At 41.7% G+C, this 22,537-nt stretch overlaps 1 protein-coding gene across 2 annotated transcripts in view; it reads left to right on the top strand.

The window, feature by feature from the left end:
- The window catches only part of FRAS1 (Fraser extracellular matrix complex subunit 1), a 539,698-nt gene that overhangs the window by 421,754 nt on the left and 95,407 nt on the right, over positions 1–22,537 (top strand). For both annotated transcript variants that reach the window (XM_088481448.1, XM_088481449.1), the window contains exons 31-36: positions 1,893–2,074; positions 9,140–9,256; positions 13,725–13,839; positions 18,433–18,570; positions 18,677–18,709; positions 21,651–21,782. In XM_088481448.1, coding sequence (XP_088337574.1) covers positions 1,893–2,074; positions 9,140–9,256; positions 13,725–13,839; positions 18,433–18,570; positions 18,677–18,709; positions 21,651–21,782 — 717 coding nt within the window. The remainder of the gene's footprint in view (positions 1–1,892; positions 2,075–9,139; positions 9,257–13,724; positions 13,840–18,432; positions 18,571–18,676; positions 18,710–21,650; positions 21,783–22,537) is intronic.

Here is a 22,537-nt window from a genome sequence, read left to right as displayed (position 1 = left end):
AGATTCAGCACTCTCACAGAGTGAGATTGCCATCACTCACAAAATGGTGGAGCTGCTAATTCACAGAATTGTGTGCTCATTGGAATACACACATACTTTCTATGCAACTAAGGGCCTGATTCAGACCCACTCGCGAGCGGCTGTCCGCTCGCAAGTGGGTCGATGTTATGGACTGAGCATGCGCACGACGGAGGGAGCTCCGTCGTGCGCATGCGCCAGACGCGACGAGCGAAGGAAAGTCCTTCGCTCGTTGTGTCCGATCAAAGGGGGCGTGCTGTCAATGTTGATTGACAGCACACCCCCTTTGGTGGGCGTGCCTCCCTGACGGGGGCGTTCCCATGGGAACGCCTCCCGTCAAAAGCCGGCCCACTGACATCACTAGTGATGTCAGTGGGAGTGATTTTGGCTCTGATAGAGCCAAAATCACTCCGGAGCTTGCGGTTGAAAACCTCAACCGCAGGCTCCGGGTCGCAATTTCGATGGTCGCAATGGTCACGACCATCGCGGCCATCACAATGCACGCTCGTATAGCCTGTGGGTGGTGACCCACAGCTATACGAGCGTCCAGGAGGACGCTCCATTTTCATGGAGCCCGGCCCTCATTCAGAGCGTGCGCTCTGCTCAGAGCGTACGGCTCTGAATGAGGGCCTAAGGTCTGAGCAGTTATGTGGCCCACACATCCCACTCAGTGCCCACAATCTTCTCATTCGGTCACCTCCAGCTATCTAACTGCACAGTTGATCCCTTCCCATTGAGTTGCAGGCCTGCTCTCCTACATAACCCATAGCCAAACAAGGAATTGGCCCAGATCTCTAAAATATCTCCTTCCTACTGTACACCATCTCAGACATTTTTTTAACATTATTAAGCTCCCTCATTCTTTTAGGTGTTGCATATAGCACAAGTTGTATTTCAGGTGATATTACCCTGGATGGTCTTGCTTTAAATTTACAGTCAAAGTTACTGGTGACCATGCAATTACCACAAATTTTGTCATATGCACCATGAGCGTTAGGCTCTTCCCAGCAATCTATCAAGCTAATACAAAATATGCCGAACCCAAGTACCCAATAGACAGCAAATTGTTCAGCATTCATGGTTCTGGCTACAGGAGCCTATTTTGTCATATATTTCTCGCATGCATAATTAATGTCATGTTAATTTTTCTCTATTTATAATTGAATGGACATTTTCATATTTTCGTTGAGACCTAGTTTGCTTACATGCAGCCTGAACAAAAGTAATTATAATACTTTTTAAACCTCCTAATGGCTGACGTTTGCCTTTGTGTATGTTCACCTCTAAACTTAATTGAGAATTAAAGACACAGGAACAAGAATTGGGAGTTAAAAAGATCAACTATTTATTTATAATAAACCAAGAACTGTATGAAGACAAAGAAAGGATGGTTCCCACTCAGCAAAGCCCAACAATGCAAACTCAACAACAGCAATTACATTGTGGTGCATTGGTTTTATAAGTACATATGAGTGCTTTTAAAACCAAAACTAGGGTGTTCAACTCAACCTGCCACCATAACTATTCCAGAAAGGTGGATTTGCTACCCCCGTGAGAGTGGTGCAGACTTCACAAGAATCCCCTATGATAGTGAGTGCACTCTACCAGGCAACTGCAGTTAGGCTGATAATTAGTCGTATGTTCCTGGCAAAATAGCTACATCCACAGAGAAATAGGGAGTGTGGGTGGGGAATTTTCTCCAGGGAAAGAGGCCTGATCCATGAAGCCAGAGTTTTAAATAACATTAACAAACTACACATGTAACACTAGCTATTGGTAAAAGCATTACTGTGACCACAACTCAAGCCAACCCCCAGACCCATGGTTTAAGCCACTCCAGCCTTATGACAGCCATCTGTTATTCTTTTATCCAGGTGAAGTTGTCCTTCTGGTTCCCATGCCTGCTGATGGACCGGCAGACAGCTGGCAGAGGTTGCATGATGGAAGATTTGCCTCACCAACTACCTCTTTTACACAGCAAGACATCAACGAAGGCCTTGTATGGTACAGACATTCTGGATCCCATCTACAAGGGAGAGACTCATTCAGCTTCCAGGTATATATATGAATTTAGTTTTATAAACCTCTCTTGTACTCATAGTATTTTCTTTGCACTATTTGTTCATTGCTTTTCAATAATTTAATTTACTTTTCTTTTTTATATTGATTTGCTTGAATATACACAAAAATAAAACTAGATGGCAAAATTGTGAATTACAGTCTATAAATAGCAACATTAGATGTCTTTCTGGGCTTCACTTATAGGAAATCATTTGGAGTTGGGCTACCAAAATATCTTGTGGACCCCAGTGCTAGAGAAGGTGGTGTGGCCATGGGCAGTCTAAAAATTATTCCCTTTGATGCGGCATTCACCGAGGGTTGTTTCAGACAAGCCAATGCCCAAGTAATCAGCGAATGCCCACCCCCATTTGGCAGAATTTTAATAGAGATGGGGTCTTGTAAATAAGAGACAGTAATATCTCATATGATAACCAAATAAAAACCATAAATAAATATATATAACTTTAATATTTTATATTATAAAGATTGGAAAATGTGATTCTTTTTTTGTGGCATTACTCCTCCCTGCTGTATCATAAATATCATTGGCTGCAATAAGAAATTATGCACCACTGGGTTGTATTAAGACATCCAGGAACATGGGCTCTAATGCAATATGAAATGTAAAGTGATCGCTAAAGTGAGTGCTACTGTGTATTGGTGGTCATCAGATTCGAATGGATCCTTCAGGTAAAATATGCGATCTATAGTTTATAGTCTACAATTGTTCACACCATCTACAGATGTCGTTAGCTACCTAGGCCAAGCTCCAGAATGATTTGCTTAAATTTTGTAAGTATCCATGAAAATGTCAATTTTGCGGGATTGCCAGTGAAATTAGTTCAATAAATATGCCCCTGAGAAAGTAAAAAATACATTTGATTGAGTTATCAACTTGTTTTCTCCTTAAGTTGTGTAGCCATGTACTTTCGCTTCTCTTTTCTGGTGCAAGACTGAAACCTTATGAAGTTAAAATACAACTACAGAAATCCAAACAGTGGGCGTAATACCTTATATAATATAATTGTGTATCTTAATCAAGTGGATACTTCGGCACCTCATTTTGTGCGCTTGCCATAAAAAGTTTCAAAGACATCCATCAGTACGTCATTTCAAATGGAGAATTTTTGTTTTGTCCAAAATTATTTTGAAATTCGTGAGTTCCCCAAGTGAGTGAATTTTTTTGCAGTGCAACGTTAGTGTCATATGTGGACTTTTAACAGTCAACAAAATATTATCAGTATAAGACGAGAGTAATTTTTATTATCATCATTTATTTATTAGGCGTCACATAGTGTACTCAGTGTCATACATTAAACCATATAACACAGCATAAGTAGAATACACCATTTCATAAGTGAATGGTGGGATGAGGATAGGGGGGAAGAGCAGGGCAACTGGTTGTTTATAGTGAGAGCAGGCAGTGAGGATTTGTAGGGGGAGGATAACAGCTCTCAATGATCATGTACCCATCATATGGGCAAGGAACCGTATCAGAGTAGGTAACCGGAGTACTTGAAGGGAATCCACGAAAGCCTGGGGAAAATATACTAACTACTCACAGTTTGGCCTATAGTGGGAATTGAATCCAGGCCTCAGGGCTGTGAAGCAGTAATGCACCAGCCGTGCTGCCACAGGTGCGTATCACCACACACCCTGCACCCATGTAATATACTCACCTCTCCGGAGTCCTGAGGCGGCGCTGCACAGATAGGTAAATAGGGCATTGACCATTTTTACAGAGATTTGCGCATGCGCAGTAGTGTTTACTAACTGACGCCACCTATGAGAGAGAAGGGGGCCTGCACAGAAACTGCACATGAGCCCCCTCCTCTCTTAAGCCACCTGTGCTGCCTTTATGTATTAGTGGTTGGGAAGTTTGTACTATACTTGTCAAGAAAATACCTTCACAAACCAAAAGTATTAATAATTGAAGAGCAACATGTATTTTATTCCTTTATTCTACATTGTTTTTACTCATTTATTTATTGCAGTAAGTTGTGGTACAGTATGGAAGTAGCATAATTATAAATGAAGTAGCATAGTTATAAATGTACATATTATTTTTATATAGTAATGGTTGTGTTGCCTTAAATCAACTATGCGTAGACATAATATATCCGAATACCTAGATGGTTATATGCATGGAAGGGAGAAATATATTTAAAAAGCTAAACTGTTCGGCTGCTTTCCCTATATTAGATGGTAGCGCATTGTAAGTATTGGAATGAGGGAAGTGTGAGAGGAGCATCTGTTAGTTCTAGGAGTGTGAGCACGCAGAGTTCATCCCAGTCATTATCACAAGGACCTCTTGATAATTGTACTCTCACAGTCCATCAGTACAGGTGATTAAAGCAATTTGCGAAGTAACTCACTATATAAGTCAGACAGATAAGGAGTGACCAGGGAATATTTGATGCAGAAGTAAGCACATTTTTTTAATGCTCTCTAAATTACTACCGTCTTTTCTCTTAATGAACTTGCTATCCACTACTCTCAAAGGAAAATTATATTTCTAACTAAGAACATAAAGTTGACTTGTATTACACACTTGGCACAATGTTTGCTAAACAACATGAGGATTATTATTTTGCGCTTTCCAAAGTCCATTTATAAGTCTAATACTGAATAAGATAAAAGAGCAGGAGGTTTCTGATTCTGCGAGAAATGTCTCTACAGTGGACATATTGTATGATGATTATTAAAGAGAATGATAGCATGAGGAATTTGATAAAGTATTAATGAATGAATTAATTATTACTATTATTATTAAACTGCAATCAGGAAAAACCGTGGGAAAAAGGCAGTTTCCTCCAGAGAATGGCTATCGCAGGACCATATCCAATTTTTTAAACAATAAACTTTCAGCAAAGTAAGGCCATCTCCGGGCACCCTGCGTACTCGATCACTTTAATTCACAATCTGCAGAGGTACTACGCATATGCGGATGACTTTACTTACCGTTTGAACCCTGCAGAGCTACTGGGCATACGCATCTATTACTGCTATATTCCAGCCTTTAGACAAAACTATCAATACTTGCTAGCCAAGAAGTACAATGTATGTGCAGAAAATGTGTCAGTGTCCGAGGTCACTGAAGCTCATGAGATCACAACTGCATTTGTCCAACAAGTTATACATCCTATGTGGCTCCTACCTCAATGAAAACATTCAACAGAGGGCATACTGACACTGGGAAGTCAGCAGTGGCGGCTCCTACCCTCTTGGACGAGGGGGGCTGCCACTTGCTGCGAGGGAGAGGGGGACTGGAGCGATACTCGCCTCCCAGTCAGGTCTCGGCACCTGTGTAATAGATTGGACAGGCGCCGCGTATGCGCACTAGCGGCAGGGAGCCACGCTTTCGCATATCACCAGCTACTAGGGGCTGTGTCGGCTGCAGCCAATAGTAGCTAAGTAGAGCTGGCTGAAATACAGTGGAAGCTACTCTCTGCTAATAGTAGCCCGGACTGGCAGTCCCAGGGGGAAGAGACACCTGCCTCTTAGACTGTCTGTTGTGTATGTGACTGGCAGGCAGAGCTTCCAATGGGAAGCCACTGCAAGTCACAGTGTAGTCAGTGCAGTCACTAACTGCTCTGACTACACTGAGATGGTGGATTTTACTAGGGGGGGCTGTAGTCCCTGATCCGCTGGGGTTGCTCATCACACCACACTGAGTGACTGAGCACACAGTGCAAACCTGGGAGCAGTGTGCAGGCGGCATGCAACACGGCATGTGTGACCTATGTCATGCCATTGTGTCTCCATAGGTCACGGCTCAGGCGCACCTGAGCCTCCCAGAAGAGCCCAACACTGCCCGGGCCAGCAGTCAACTCTGACTTTGCTGACCTCACAGTATACTTGAAAGGCACTCGCTGCACACTAGTGAGACATGGCACAGGTGGTTGAAAAATGCTGCTCTAAAGGGTGGTTAAGATAAATCTTCAGACCTAGTATAGAGTCCTGGTCTCCCACAAACCTGTCATCCAGGTTGTAGAACATCCCCAGAAATGTTAATAGACTCTCCGCTAATACAGATAATGGTATTTATTATTATTATTGTTATTATTATTATTATGCTTATCTTTAATTATATAGCGCCACAAGGGTTCTGCAGTGCCTTACAAAGTTAATTGAAAACAGTGACTTCCAGTACAAATCATTGCAGGACAATGACATTGTTTATAAACAGTGCTGCAACAGCGGCTATAATACTGAAATAAGCAGCAGGGTCACAGAAACTAAGGGTTAGGTGTCATTGTAGGGGGTATGAAATACATGATAGTATAAATAAATGAAGGAGAAGCACAAGAGAGTCCTGATCATGATAGCTTACATTTAAAGTATTTAAATTATTCCAAATGTTGCAAATGTTACCCCAGAGTGGCCAACGTACCAAGAGAAGCTCACAATATATTTAATAGAATTTAAAGTTTTTCCAACAAAATATATAATTTATTTATATGTATAAACTGATCTTATGTAAACTACACCTTTTTGAGAGACCATATACGTAATAGATCATCATATTTTATGAATTGGATCACTATTTGAGCTGTCAATATTCTATACAAACAATGAAGAACTCTATTGTCAACTTCACATGCTGGATTTCATATCCGTAATAGTGGGAATTTTTTCATTGGTAGTTCTTGACACATGATTGCGAGTATTGAATTGATTGGATGCCATAATCCATTTAACCTGGGTAAACAGCCTTGATAAAACTTATTGTGAAACGTACATCGGCATTCCTAGACGCTGACGACTGATGTTGCTCCATAATTAATACGTATTAATATGTTTTAAGTGATTATGATCGTTACCTGAATTTAATGCAAAGCATATTGGAAACACAGCTCATTTCTCTAATGACACTTGTCTAGCTAGCACCATTTACAGCTAATGTGGAAGTATATATAGACACTCAAACCGAATATACTATGGCTTACTTATCACTGTGCACTACTCCGTAGTATCCACCCTGACTAGCCGGAGACCTGTGTTTAATATACTTTAGCCGTCCAGGAGTTAACTACCAGAAAGGGAGTCTGTGAACTGCACGGCATTGCGGCAGCTACCCCGACATACAGGAGACAGTTATGTCAATATAGCGGCCCAATAAACATATAAAAGCCATGTGCTTAAGAGAGGACAAATTTGTTCTATACACAACTATTTAATTATATATATTACACTATATGTTATAGTGCAGATATTTTCTAAAAGTGAGTCCATATTATTTATACCGTCAATATGCGCCTGCATAGACGCTGAATCAGAGGCAATACTAGGGCTGAAGGACAACAGTTTGAATAACGTTTAATATATTACTAATGAAGGAGAAGTTTTACCTTTCTCCTATTCCGACATATAATTAGTGAACCACAATTCAAGCTGTATTATCAGGAACATTGTTTTAATTTATGGGACATTAAGAACTAACGTGTAAATTGTATGATTGCAACTAAAACCACAAAGTTCCAAATCAGTCTCATACTCAGTCACTAATTAGTGACAGTTTATGGTTTTAATTATTCAAGTTCAAGGGTGTAAATGTAGTATTATTATGCTTCATTTTCTCTAACCACAATCATCTCTGAGGAAGATATATTCCATTTATAAGAGTTTAAAAAAACACAGTGCATTTGAATGAACGGAATATACTGTGTAAGAATAGCAACAATTGTTTCTAGTCAGAATGAACTTTAGATACTGTACATTGTAACATACTGTATTAAAGATACTGTTGTCTTAATCCCTCATGCTGTACATCAAGGAAGTTCTGAGTTGATGAAATCATTAAGTGATTTGCTCTTGAAAGGGAATTAATTTTTAGAATAACAATATTTCACTATATCAAGAGGAATTACCCATTAAGTGAGAATAAGTGTACCAATATAAACCCTGATGGGGATTTAGTGAGATATACTCTAGTCTGATATATACAGACATTTATCTTTAATAGGAGTTTTTCTGGGAAACCCTATACTTATATTCCTTTATACAACTGTAATGATATCTGTGTTAATTATATAGTACACTTCAAGGGATATATCAACTCTATATCAATTCCTTATGCATGGGTAATATACTCGATCTATACAATCACTACGAATAAGAGACATGGATACTCGGAAATATAATACAATTTGTTTATTATTGATTAGCGGCACTCAGTGAGTCAGGGTCCGATTTATTTTATTTTCACTTTGTCAATCCTTTATCACTATTTCACTATTTCTCTATTCTATATAATTTTAACATCATTCATTGAATAAGGATTTCATATATAATAATAATAAAGGTTATATTTTATTGTATTTTTAATACTTTTTTCCTTTGTGCGCCAACACAGGACATCTCTTTTTACAATTCTTTTGGAGTATTGATTTATGACCTTTCATTTTTGTCCTAGGCAGCACCCCCATACCTTAAAGTAGGCATTAATTGGTCAATATTGGGGTTCTTATTGATATTAGTGCAGTGGTCCCCTTTCCCCTTTTGCCTTCAATTAGAAGCACAAGAGAGTCCTGATCAGGATAGCTTACATTTTAAAGTATTTCAATTATTCCAAATGTTGCAAATGTTGTTAGGCTTACCCCAGAGTGGCCAAGTTACCATTTCTCAAGAGAAGCCCCACCTGTAGGTAGTATTGTGGGCCGACTCCTGCATGGATCCCATAAGTGGTTGATGTATCCTACAATGTCTATATTTACCAGGCTATGTGAGGGGGTATTTGTGTACATGCTTCATAAAGCCTATATCAGGGAACTTCTCGTCTCTCTTTATCAGGATATTAATGTAGCTAGCCAATCATGTTGAAAGATGGCTGCTCTGTGAGCATTTCAGACTTTGTATAGAAGTATTCCTAAAGTCTCTGTTTTGTTTTTAAATATCATCCTCTTTTAATATTCCACATTAATAAAAGGGTTTGATTAACTTGAAATACTGCATATTTTATTTAGTAGACTTTTTTTTAAATGCCATTCATTTAAAGACAAAATTAACATTGTTTAAATTATAAAAATGTTTATAGTGAATGTTCTATTCTTGTTTACAGATTTCCAGCACAACAACAACTCAGGCCCCACAAGACAGGCATGAGTTTAGTATTGGCATTCTACCAAACCACCCAGAGGCTCCCCAGCTTTCTCCTGGATCCTCCCTCCACATGACTGTAAGGAGTAATCTATCAACATGTTTTCACATGGGGTATTATTTACACTTTTGTTGGGACTGTAGTCTTGGGTGTAACACTTAGTCACGGTAAGACCTATCGAAGCTACTCCATCAATTATTGGGACCACAGCCCTCTCTTCCAATCATGTGCTGTGAAGTCAACACTCACTGTGTGTACAGTGAGTATATTGACCTAACAATATCGGCACTGGATCCTGACACTAGATTAATGCTCCTTACAGGATTTTACCCTTGCGGTAAACATGTCACTTACCAGCATGCTTAAAGTTATAACACCCACATGGATAAAATGCTGTAAAGAGCAGGTCCAGGTCCCGGTGCCACCATTGTGAAGTAAACATACTCACTGTACACATAGTGAGTGGCGATTTCCCATACCCAACCTCTGAATAGAAGAGCAGGGGCCCCCTGTGCATATGCACCAGCATTGCCAGGCACTCTGACTGTTGTGGTAGTTCCATCACTGGTCGTGGTCATTGAGGTTTAGAACCGCAGTGAAATCAACACAATTAACCAGAGCATCCCATAATGCCAATAAGAATGTAAATAACATTGCCAGTGCTACATTGTTATGAATGTCTTTAGCATACTGTAGCTTCAGTGCTGTATTGGAATAAAGCAGGTCTCAGTTTTGGGTAGAGTAGGATGCGATAACATGAAAAGTAAACTTTTGCTGACCTTTGACACTCCTTTCACCATATCTAATGTTGTCCCTGAACAGTATTATTATTATTATTATGATCATCCTTTATTTATATGGTGCCACAAGGGTTCCGCAGCGCCTCGCAAAGTACATTAACAAATGAGAAAACACGTAAAACAGCGACTTACAGTACAAGACAATACAGAATAAAACATTGCTGCAGCGATCATAACACTAAAAAAAGCAGAAGGGCGTCAGCTACCAAGTGTAAAGTGCCCTTGTGGAGAGTTTTGAGTAGATGATCATATGAGTGAGGGAAGGAAAAGCACATAAGGGAAAAGGGCCCTGCTCGTGAGAGCTTACATTCTATAGGGGGGAGACAGACAGGGGTGACACAGATAGGGTAGAAAGTGAGGAAGAAGCACGTAAGCAGCAGGTTAGGATGAGAGCTGGAAGGCTTTGAAGTAGTGAGTCTTGAGACCCCATTTGAAGATTTGAGGAGAGATGGAGAGTCTGATAGGGAGAGGGAGAGAGTTCCAGAGGAAGGGATTAACAGTCTTATACTGTACTCTGCTCTCCTCTTCCTGCTCTGCTTATTAGACACAAGCTGGCCTGGTGTCATTGCCTGTTCCCAATTAACTACATGTGAATGGGAAATGCATGAGAGAAAGGCAAGATTATCCACAATGGCATTCATGGTGCAGGCCGAGCTGTAGGAGGAGAGGAGAGTACAGTGTGTTACTGTTTGAATAAAATAATAAAACCTATGAAATTCAGCAGTTAAAAACAAGTAAACAAACAAATGAGCATTAAAACATGTATAAATAATATATGCATAAGCGATGCACAAAAGCCAATATCCGCTTTCATAGGTGACTCCACAATTAGCCAATCAGAAAGGGCAAGCTAGTACTGTTGTCCCTCATTATTGTTGTGTATTTGCACGTGTCCTCAGATGCCCACAGTGTTTCCACGAGCATGACAGAGTTCAGTGTTCTCCATTGGCCTCTGCAGTCACCAGATCTCAATCCAATAGAGCCCCTTTGAGATGCAGTGGGATGGGAGATTCACATCCTGAATGTGCAGCCAACAAATCTGCAGTAACTTTGTGATGCTATAATGACAACATAGACCAGAATCTCTAAGGAATGTTTCCATTACCTTGCTGAATCCATGCCACAAAAATTCAGGCTGTTCTGGGGTCAAAGGAGGGCCCACCCAGTACTATAAAGTCATACATAATAAATTGGGCACTAGTGTTTTTATCTCTGGCCCTGATTCAGCAGCGATCACAAATGCAGCTATGTATGCAGAGCAAGCAATTGTTAGCCATTGTGCATGCATATAAGCCTCTCTGTGCATGCGCTGCGAGCACACTGCGATTACGTACGCACAGAGGATTCTATTGCAGAGTGAGTGACAGGATGTGAGCGTTTGGGGGTGAGTGGTCAGAAATATACAGGCGTGCTTGTCAGAACGCCGTCGCTTGGGCGTGCATAAATTAGCCACTGTGATTACATACGCAGCACAAGAGCCCTCTGCGTGCGAAGAGACCTGCAGTGTCTGCAGAAAGTCAGACCTGATGTAAATGTTGCGCGACTGGCTGTTGTGCGTTGATGGTACCGATGTTTACACAGAAGAGCAACAGTGGATGGATATGAGAAAGCAGAATGGGCGTCTTTATGCCGGCTGAGCTTTGGCAGGCATTAGCATATTTAGCATTTCGCATTAGCGATCGCTGCTGAATCAGGCCCTCTCTGCGGGTATGTATTTGTATTCAATCATATACCGTTACTGTACTTGGGGATCTATTTACTAAGCCTTGGATGCAGATAAAGTGAACGGAGATAAAGAACCACCCAGCCAGCTCCTAACTGTAATTTTTCATCATTTGATATGCGATCCGCCAGTTTTCTGGTCTTGTGCAGATTACATTTTTGTATTGATTGTATTGATACACAAACTGGTGTAACTTAGGACCTGATTCAGACCCGCTCGCTAGGAATCGTTCGCATGCACCCAGCTGATTGTTTGCATTCTGCGCATGCATACACATCGCAATGCGCATGTGTGAACCAGTGCAAGCTATCAGGAAGTGTACGCTCACCGCCCATAGACAGCACTGCACAGGACAGACCCTGTTACAGCAAACACTATAGAACACAGGGCCTGATTCAGACCCGGTCGCTAGCAAGTGTTCGCTCGTTGCTGGCGATGTTTGCAAATGTGCGCATGCATATGCATCGTACTGCATGTGTGCGAACTAGTACGAGCGATCGGGATGCGCTCGCTCGCCCAGCAAAGACAGCCCAGTGGAATGAGTGACAGGAGAGGCCGTTTGTGAGGGGTGATGGGCAGGCCACTAGAAACGGGGGAGTGGAGGTGCGAACGCAAGCGTGCCTGAGCGTCTCAACGCCATTTCAGAGGCGTGCATTATTAAGAGGCAGCGTCATTGTACATGTCACTTGGTAGTATTTCACACTGAAACACTCGCAGTGCTTGCGGCAGGGTATGGTCAGCCACAAGTGCTGCGTTCGCTTCCTATGGTACACGATGTACCGATGGTTGTATACACTTCCTGGAGATGACGTGCGCAAGTGGGCGTCTTAAGACAGGCTGGTGGACGTCTGCATACACAATGCGATCGCACGCTAATACACAGTGGGTGTGCTAATGCCTTGCCGTGTGATCGCTTGTCTTGCCGAAATTTGCATACGCATCTAGCATGCGAACGCATCTAGCGAACGGGTCTAAATCGAGCCCTTAGTCCAATTCAGCATCAGTTTTACACTGCTCTGTGGATTTTAATTACAGAAATTGTTCTGGTTCCATAAATAAGTATAAATGTGTACATTAAACGGATAGTGAAAAAGATGTGTTTGTCAGATCTAGTAAGGTGTACTCGTCATCCTCCCTGCCACAGAAGCCATTTTGTGCATTTTGATAGGGCAAATTGGGCACACCTGAATAATGAGAGTATAGAAGCAGTAACTGTACCAGCACACTTGGTAAAGTTCTTAAAATGACAATTATATTCATACCATTAAAACATTTCTGATATCATTTACTAGGAATTCTTACTTTAGCAATTGTGCTGACTCTCCCAATGGATGGACAGTTAGGAAAATGGATGTGTGTCTTCCCATACCTTCTGGCATTGCTGCCTGGAGCTACGACACACAGGGCCTGATTCAGAGTTGGGAATAGAGTGAGATATCTCTCTCAACTGTGAACCTGAACAAACCATATTGCAATGCAAGAGGTGTAAATACATAATTTTTTTTACATGTGGGGTAAATACTGGCTGCTTTTGCATGTAGCCCACAAATACTGCACAGCTTTAGTATTACTTTACAATTTAGATGTCAGTTTGGAAACACTCCTCCCAAATCTAAATCTCTCTGCACATTTTAAATCTGCCCCACCTGCAGTGCAACATTGTCTCACCAAGATGATCAGTTGAGAGAGATTTCACTCTATTCCCAAGTCTGAATCAGGCCCACAGTACTAAATAAAAGACAGCCCCTGTCTGGACAGAGATAAGTGTATTTGGTGCAATGTATAATAATGTAAGGAAGAAGCCCCCATATTAAGATGAATAGATTAAAAAGTGCTATTACAGTACAAGAATTTGATTAAACAGAAGTCATTGAATTTTTCCTGCAGCCTTGCACAGTGTATCTCTGAACTCTGTCCCCTAAGAGAAACTGTAACGCCAAAATAATCCCTACATCTGCCTCAGCAGCCCAGTGTGAATAATATGAAATGACTTGTCCGCTAGCTGAATGCTCATATATTACAGGCCCTTGAAGACCGAATGACAGTGATTGGATCCCATTATCTTTCGTTTGTTGATGCAGAGAGCCCTAGTGAGAAAGTATTCTACAATGTAACCGTCCCCTTACAGCCACACGAAGGTGAGGAAACAAACTGATGATTGTATGAAGTATTTATTATTCTCTTTATGTAGCACAATTTCTTTCTGATTTTGTAAGCTGTTAAACGCAGTTAGAGGAGCCAGTGCTGTTATTTATCTGTTTGCGTAATGAACATCAGACATGCCTGCTCACCCGGAATGTGGGAATTTTGAAAAGCTCTCCTGGACTGCTCAGAGAGTACACCAGCCTCTTGCATCTAACAACCTTCCCAGAGAAGTGGGTGGTCCTGGGGCTCGATGAAGTGATTTGTTGTGAATAGCGGAGGCTGGAGCTGCAATGACATGATTCATGGAGCCACGCCTCCTACACCTCCCCCCACCTGGGCCTCCCCTCTGGTAGATCTGGTAAAAAATCAGCAAGTATGATTAACCTGCGATCAATGTGCATATTGTGTGTTAGAGCATACCTGGATAAAGTCACTGTTATTGACATACAAGCTACAGTATGGCACACACCAGTGGTCATTGGATGGCGGTGACACACATACAGTCAGGTGCTGCTGAATACCCTTTGAAAATTAACCAGACCTGTTCTGTAGTCAAAAAACGCGTATCCACTAGCCGATATTTTGAACGATAATGATCATTCATTATATCGGCCAGTGGATATGGCGTCAATGACCAGCAATACTCACTCCCGCTGGACGTCGCTCATAGCCTGATATTGTCAGGTTGTTGCATGTTCGGGAATGAGGAAGGGTGCCTGCACTGAACGATATCGTGAATGATATCATTCAGTGTGTGTGCTCAATGTCGTTAAGGACATTGAGCACACCACTGCCGGGGACACACTACATGATATCAGTCATGGAGCGATATCGTGTAATAGATATGCAGCTTTAGTAGACTGGGATGCTCTTGCCATTTGAGTATCCTTGCCTACCCCATGTCAAAAAAGTGGATATTCCCTATAATGTCTAAATAGAAAAATAAAGTATAATAATTACAACATAAGAAGCATGTGAGAGAAAGTTCAATTATAATGATAGAAATGTTTTGTATTTTTTATGGAGATGTTCGGTTCTACACAGTTCTTTGCGCCAAGTTAGCACAATTTAAAATGTATCTTATTGGCTAAAACATAAGAGAGTCGAAAGCCAATAAGATGCCGTTTTCTAGATTCGAACCTACCCGAGTAGAACTTAACCGCTCATCTTTCATTTTTTAACAAGTGTTATATTTAAGTAGTAAAATTGACCCAATAATAATACAATGAGTTTAATCAGTAATCGGATGACAGTCAGGCTTTTGCAGAAGCAGGCTAGCTATGTGAATAATTTTTTGAAATTACAAAACTCTTTTGCCATGTACGGAAAGGTGACGCAATACAGTTTGCCCCCCACTGCAAAATGTCTAATTATTTTATTTATTCAGGATTAAAGAAATGCTTCTCAAACGCATTATTCAGAACCCCCTACAGCCCCCCACCCCTAGCAAACTATGTTGCCCCATAACATAATGATTACATAACTGTCAGGAATTAATGAGCAAAGATCCCTTTCCAAAAGTACATTTTTAGGGCTTTGTTGCAGTGGAGTCCAGCAATATAAATTGCCTGTTAGTACCATCTAATAATAAGGATTTATGGTAAATCATTCTTTATTGAAGTTAATTAAGTAGCTGCCTAAAATGTTGGGAATTAATAAAGTTGTGGAGAGTCACAGCAGGGAGTTTGCTATATAATTCATTCTAGTGTCACCTGAATTAAATTCTCCTCACACATTACTGTCTCACTGTGATCCCTAGCCAAACCTGTTTTGCATTTAAATTGATTGATTTGTTCTATTTGGGTGCTCCATAGGTAAATTTACCACCAGTGGTGTGTATTTTATTAAATGACAACTAAATGGCATATAGCTTACCAAAATATAACAAAGTAATATACTTGGTTATTAAATATATGCTTCTGTGTTTTGTCTGGTTGTACGTTAGAGTAGTACATAATTATCTGACATATAATAGAATGGTGGGGAGTTAGATAGGTAATACTGAGATTTGTAGTGCAGCACCTATGGATCGGATTCAGCTTTGGGAATAGAGTAAGATATAGGGGCCTATTCATCAACACTAAAATAACGTTTTTAAGGACATTTTCCTTAAATAACGTTATTTTGGTATTCATGAACAGACTTAACACAGGAGATATCACAGATATCTCCTTGCTAAGTTCCCCTGTGTTAATTTCCGCACTCCCCATACATTAGTATGGGGATGTGGAAATTATGGTATTCATCAAATTCCAAAAATTATCAATTTTCGGAATTTGATGCAGTTACTATTCGCCACTGTGAGGTGGCGAATAGCAGAATCCACTAACCTGTATCAGCGTGTGCAGGTCCCCCGACGAGTCCCTCCGGCGCTCTGCTCCGTCCTCAGCAGAGCACAAGAAAGTTTAGAAAAAGAAAAAAAAAATTTTTTTTTTTTTCTAATCTGTCATGTGGTCTGCAGGGAAACCACATGACAGACCAGCAGGACGGAGCCGGAGGCTGCTGCGCGGACAGGTAAGTCGGGGGGGGGGGAAAGGTGAGCGGAGGGGGGTGGGGGCGGGTTGGGGGGGGGGTACGAAACTTACCGCATCTGTTGGCAGTGCTGCGCATACGCTGGTTTTACAGATGTAACAGCGCATGCGCAGCACTGTTTCCAGATGCGATAAGTTAGTGTAGGCAGGGAAAAGTATCTATTTCCCGAAAAGCTGTCATCGCAAAAATGACAGCTTTTCGGAATAGATACTTATGGAGAGGTGGAATGATGAATTCCATCTATAATTAGCTAGAACTCCATGAGAGTTCTAAAGCTAATTATCTCCATTGAATTTTTACGTTTAATGAATAGGCCCCATAGCACGTTAACTGATCATTTTGGTGAAACCATGCTGCACTGCAGGTGGGGCAGATGTAAAATGTGCAGAGAGATTTAGATTTGGGAGGAGTGTGTCCAAACTGACATCTATATTGCAGTGTAAAAATAAAGCGGAGCAGCATTTGTGGGCTACATGCAAAAGCAGCCAGTATTTACCCTGCATGCAAAATTAAATGTATGTTTTTGCACCCCTTGCATTGCAACATGGTTTGTTCAGGTTCACAGTTACATGCTAAATCTTACTCTATTCCCAAAGCTGTATCAGGCCCTGTATCTGTTGTTTTCCTAATTTTGATGCATAAGTACTGTAGTTAGTACAGTAAACCATAGGAAGGTGTTGGACATAAAAAAGAATCAGTGACCATGTTTGTAATGAGCATCATGTGACAGAAATGGTTTATTGAGAAGTTTTCATTTCTAAAATATCCAGTTAATCCAAATTACCACTATACATGTTGTTGTATCGTATTGATGATTCATTCTCTCAATGGATTTATAGTACCGTACAAGACGTATGTTCCTGTATTTGTTTTTTCAGTTTTATGTGTTAAGCCTTCAAATATACTGTAGATTTAGATATTTTTCATAACACAACTGAATGAAAGGATTTATTCTCATTTACTGTAACTTGTTTTCATGTGACTTACATGCAGATTTTCATAAATTAATGTAAATCTCTAAAGGTGTCTGCACACTAGGCCAGTGGGTCCCAAACTGTGTGCCGTGGCACCCTGGGCTGCCTCAGGTTGGTGGTCCAGCACCAAATCAAATTGTTTATGGTCAATGTAATGTAAATATGTGGACAAACAGAAGCGCAAACCTATTCTTCACCATGAAAACAATGCTGATACTCTAGGGTGCCATGATTACAAAATGTTTGGGAACCACTGCAATAGGCGATATTTTACACGATCCACCCGATTCCAACGCATCAGAACGAGAGATCGTGTAAAATATTTCCTAATTGTGAGTGTCCACTCACACTCACACTGCCGATGCGTGTACCCGCTGGTCGTATATTGCATCTTCAGATCTTGCCTGCTGCAGGCAAGATCTGACAATCTCAGTCACGATGCACTGGAAATAGTTAGGATGCACGATAGATCGTGGGTCAATTTGGTCAGTTTTTAACACCAAATCAACTGCCAGGGAGCTGCTAGGGAGAGTTCAAGGGGAAAACGGACACAATATCACATCGTGACCACATCGCTTAGTGTGTAGGCACCTTAAGTCTTCTCTACAGGGAGAAATTTGCAGTGTATCAATACCAAAATACCAGTATTGGTCTGTACTGCACAATGGTGACTGGTCCTGGTGACTTTCATTCCCTCTATTTTCTAGCAGTTTCATCTGTAATTCACACAGGCAAATTGCATGGAGTTGGTGCAATAAACACTAATTCATAACTGCCCCTTATATTATAATAAATATTATATTTATTGCACTACATTTCTGACTATAATACTTTAGGCCACCATGGGCCATTGAAACTACATGCATACCCACCTATGTCATGCCCATTCCTTTATTATAAATGCCATATGAACATTTGGCTTGCAATAATAATGACATTTATTGTCTTTCTTAGTAGATTTAGAATACAGTTCAGTGTGCTTTGGGCAAGAAAAGAGATGCACAATTTACATATGCAGCATACTGTGGTAAGAAGTGCATTTAGATTAGATCTATGCTCTTCTTTCTCCTCAATTTGAAGGCATTCTGGAGCATAAAGACAGACCCCGCACCCCGGAGAGGTACTTCACACAAGCCGATATCAATCAAGGAAATATTATGTACCGTCCCCCGAGAGCGGCACCACACCTGAGAGAAATCATGGACTTCTCCTTTACAGGTACATATACCATATGTGTGTGCTCATTCTATTACTCATCTTTGTGTCATGATGCTATGGTGCTGCCTTCCACTGCTTTATAACGCAGATCTTCTTCTTATTCTAGGTCTCCCTGAATCTGTGAATTTCTTCTTCACAGGTAATAACACTCCTAAGTTATGTTTCCACTGTCTGCAATTTAACCTTGTTTAGCCAACATTATTAATTCTAATACGATGTAAAAAAAAAAAGAAAAATCATTAAAATGTAAACTATTCCAGCAATGTATCTGAACTAAGAGTCCGATTACAGCATGACAACAATCTACAGAATAGTGCAAAGGACGGGATGCCTATTGGCCGGTGTTATGGCTATAGTGGTCCTTGGAGTAAATAATGTTCTCCGGTCTCCTGCAAGTGACATTTGCTTCTGTTCCCAATAAAGTGTGATCATGAAACTGGATCAGGGAGCGAATGTACTTTTTTTAGCAAAAGATTTTGTACCTTCAGACAACTTAATTATTAGTCTGTTTATGCCCTACTGCAACATTTACTAAGTGTTTTATCATACTGTGGGCCTGATTCAAAGATGGATGTAATGCCATAACTCGACTTTTTGGTGACCTGGGCCAGAAAGAGCACTGGCGCCCCCCCTATTTTTCAAATAGGGACATAAGACGTGTGACCAAAAAAGGGGGTGTGGTCTCATGCATTGTGAGTCCAATGGCTGATCACTGACTGAAGGTTTAGAAAGAGTGCTACTTGTAGTGTACTGTATATGCAGTAAATATTGTCAACGGGGAGATACATGTACAGTATGTACCCTGCAGTGGCAACCGAACTCACTGACAAGGGTAATCGAGGTGTGCTGGTAACCAGTGGTGGGCCCAGGTGCAAGAATATACTTTGGGCCCCCCGATGCAGTGCCCCCAGTAGTGGTCCCTCTATGCAGTGCCCCCAGTAGTGTCCCTTATACAGTGCCCTCAGTAGTCCCCCTTACACAGTGCCCCAGTAGTGCCCCATATGTAGTGCCCTAGTAGTGGTCTCCCCATGCAGTGCCCTAGTAGTGTTCCCCCCTATACAGTGCTCCCAGTAGTTCCCCTTATACAGTGCCCCCAGTATAAGTCCCTCCTATGCATTGCCCCAGTAGTAGTCCCCCTTATGCAGTGCCCCCAGTAGTGGTACCCCCTATGCAGTTCCCCTTATACAGTGCCCCTAGTAGTGGTCCCCCTATGCAGTACCCCCAGTAGTGCCCCTTATACATTGCCCACAGTAGTAGTCCCCCCCTATGCAGTGCCCCTTATACAGTGCCCCCAGTAGCAGTCCCCCCTATGCAGTGCCCCTTATACAGTGCCCCCAGTAGCAGTCCCCCTTATGCAGTGCCCCCAGTATTGGTCCCCCCTATGCAGTGCTCCCAGTAGTGCCCCTTATACAGTGCCCCCAGTAGCGGCCCCCCTATGCAGTGCTCCCAGTAGTGCCCCTTATACAGTTCCACCAGCAGCCCCCCCTATGCAGTGCCTCCAGTAGTGCCCCTTATACAGTGCCCCCAGTTGTAGTCCACCTTATGCAGTGCCCCCAGTATTGGTCCCCCCTATGCAGTGCTCCCAGTAGTGCCCCTTATACAGTGCTCCCAGTAGTGGTCCCCCTATGCAGTGCCCCCAGTAGTGCCCCTTATACAGTCCACCCAGTAGAAGTCCTCCTATGCAGTGCCTCCAGTAGTGGTCCCCCCCTATGCAGTGTTCCCAGTGGTGCCCCTTATACAGTGCCCCCTGTAGTGCCCTATATACAGTGCCCCCATTAGTGGTTCCCCAAGCAGTGCTCCCAGTAGTGCCCCTTATACAGTGCCCCCAGTAGTAGTCCCCTCTATGCAGTGCCCCCAGTAGTGGTCCCCTCTATGCAGTGCCCCCAGTAGTGGTCCCCCCTATGCAGTGCCCCCCCTACATATATAAGACAAACACACACAGAAAAAAAACACACTTACCTGAATCCCCGATCCTGCACCCGCCGCCATCAGCTCCTCTGTCCTCCCGCTCTGCACGATGGGAGAGATGTCATGACGTCTCTCTCATCACCCACTGCTGGAGCCGGAAGGCGGAGCTCATGAGTGAGCTCCAGCCCGGCTCCCTCCGTGGACGCAGCAACCAATGAGAGTCTGTCTGACTGCTATAACAAACACACGGTGTGTTTGTTAATATGTAGTGCGGACACTCTCACTGCGGTCCGCACTACACTTAAATACTGTGGGCCCCGGGGAACACTGGTGGCGGGTGCAGCGACGCTGTTGGATGCAGGCGACTATGGGCCCCTGCGCCACAGCGGGCCCCAGTGCAAGGCATCGGCTGCACCGCCGCTACTTTGTCACTGCTGGTAACACCTGGGTCAAGAAATGGTGGCTGTATTCAGGGATGCCATCAGAAATTGTGTGGGAGATAGCTCCTTGTGTAAGTTGTCTGGCTGCCATGTGAGATGCGATAGGTTTGAGTACAGGGTTTAACAGAATTTTTTAAATATGTGTTAAATAAAAGAGAATGTGACTGAAGGGGCTTGGGGAGGTGGACAGATGGAGGGGCAGTCAGCCAGGGAGAAAATAGGGGCGGCCAGGAGATGCCAGGGATAAAAGGAGAGTACGCTACGAGCGAGAATGATTATAAACAGAAAATTGCAAGACCCAAACAGTGCCCTCTGCCCTGTGGTGCCCTGTGCTGTGGCACATGTCGCACAACCCTAGTTATGGCCCTGGGTCCATACAAACCAATAAATGAAAACATCTGAGGATGTAAATTCATTTTAAACTACAGAAAAGACAGCTATCAGAAGCTGCAATTCCCATAATACCCTGCTTCACATTAACAGCACAAAAATTAAAAGTATGAAATCGGGCAATGAAATCAGTAAGAAAATTAATATATTGTTATCACATGAACATTTTAATCATATTTATGAGCATGTGACATTTTACAGACATGAATTTGAATCGGTTATTGCTAACAGCTGTTTTTATAAAGAACAATCTATACTTTGCTCTGCTCCAATATGATGAAGTAGCTGACATTTGTATTTCGCATTAAATCATCTGACTGATGTTGATGTTCTTCCTCTCAGTTTCAGATGGGGAGTTCACAACAGCCGAGATGCCGTTTACAATCCATTTGCTTTCAAATGAGCAGCAGCCTCCGATGTTCCAGATCACTGCCCCTTTCCTCGAGGTCACACAAGGAGGAAGAGCCCCCATTGGTCAGAAGCAGACATTTACTTTTCAAGCACTTTTTCTTCTAAGTTGGAAAGTGATTTATCAAACAGTAGGAGCACAAATAGAGAAAAGACAGCTAAATAGAACACATTTAGAAACTATCTTTGTTATCTGAAACAAGAGTTTTCAAAGTTTACACCTTACCATACAGTACTCGTAGGTGAAATAAATTCTCTTTACATATTACTCAGTATATGATTGTTTATGCAACACAAAGTAAAGAAAAAGTGGCAGAATTTACTGTAGTGGGATATAATAATACTACTAATAATAATAATTATAATAGTTTCATCTGAGATGACATCATCCTTTTGAATATATGTACTTAGTATTTATCTACATCTAGGCTTTATGCAACCATGGATATCCCATTATCCTCCTTTGGTGATGCATTTTTTTTATAATTAGTTATATTTTTTGTATATTATAATTTGTGGGCTTAAATTTGTGTTTACAAGCCCTGGTTTATTTGCTATACACGTGAAGGGAGAAACAGGCCTAGGTTGGCATTGTACGGCAAGCAAAGAAATGGCTTTATTATAATTTTTTCTGTCTCGTCTGTGTTTAGCATGAACACATGAAGTCAGCACTGGTTTAGATCTCTTATATGTCTGAAGGGCAACGTAATCGTCATTTGTTTTCTATCTTCTGTGTTATTAATAGATGAACTGATATATTAATTTACCTTACAAAGGAGAACATTTATCCTATGTTTCAGTATGTATCAGCTGAGGGTCTT

Source organism: Taudactylus pleione, unplaced genomic scaffold (assembly GCF_031769625.1).
Source record: "Taudactylus pleione unplaced genomic scaffold, aTauple2 ptg000273l, whole genome shotgun sequence".
NCBI lineage: Eukaryota > Metazoa > Chordata > Amphibia > Anura > Myobatrachidae > Taudactylus > Taudactylus pleione.
This window is presented reverse-complemented; position numbering and strand designations above follow the sequence as displayed.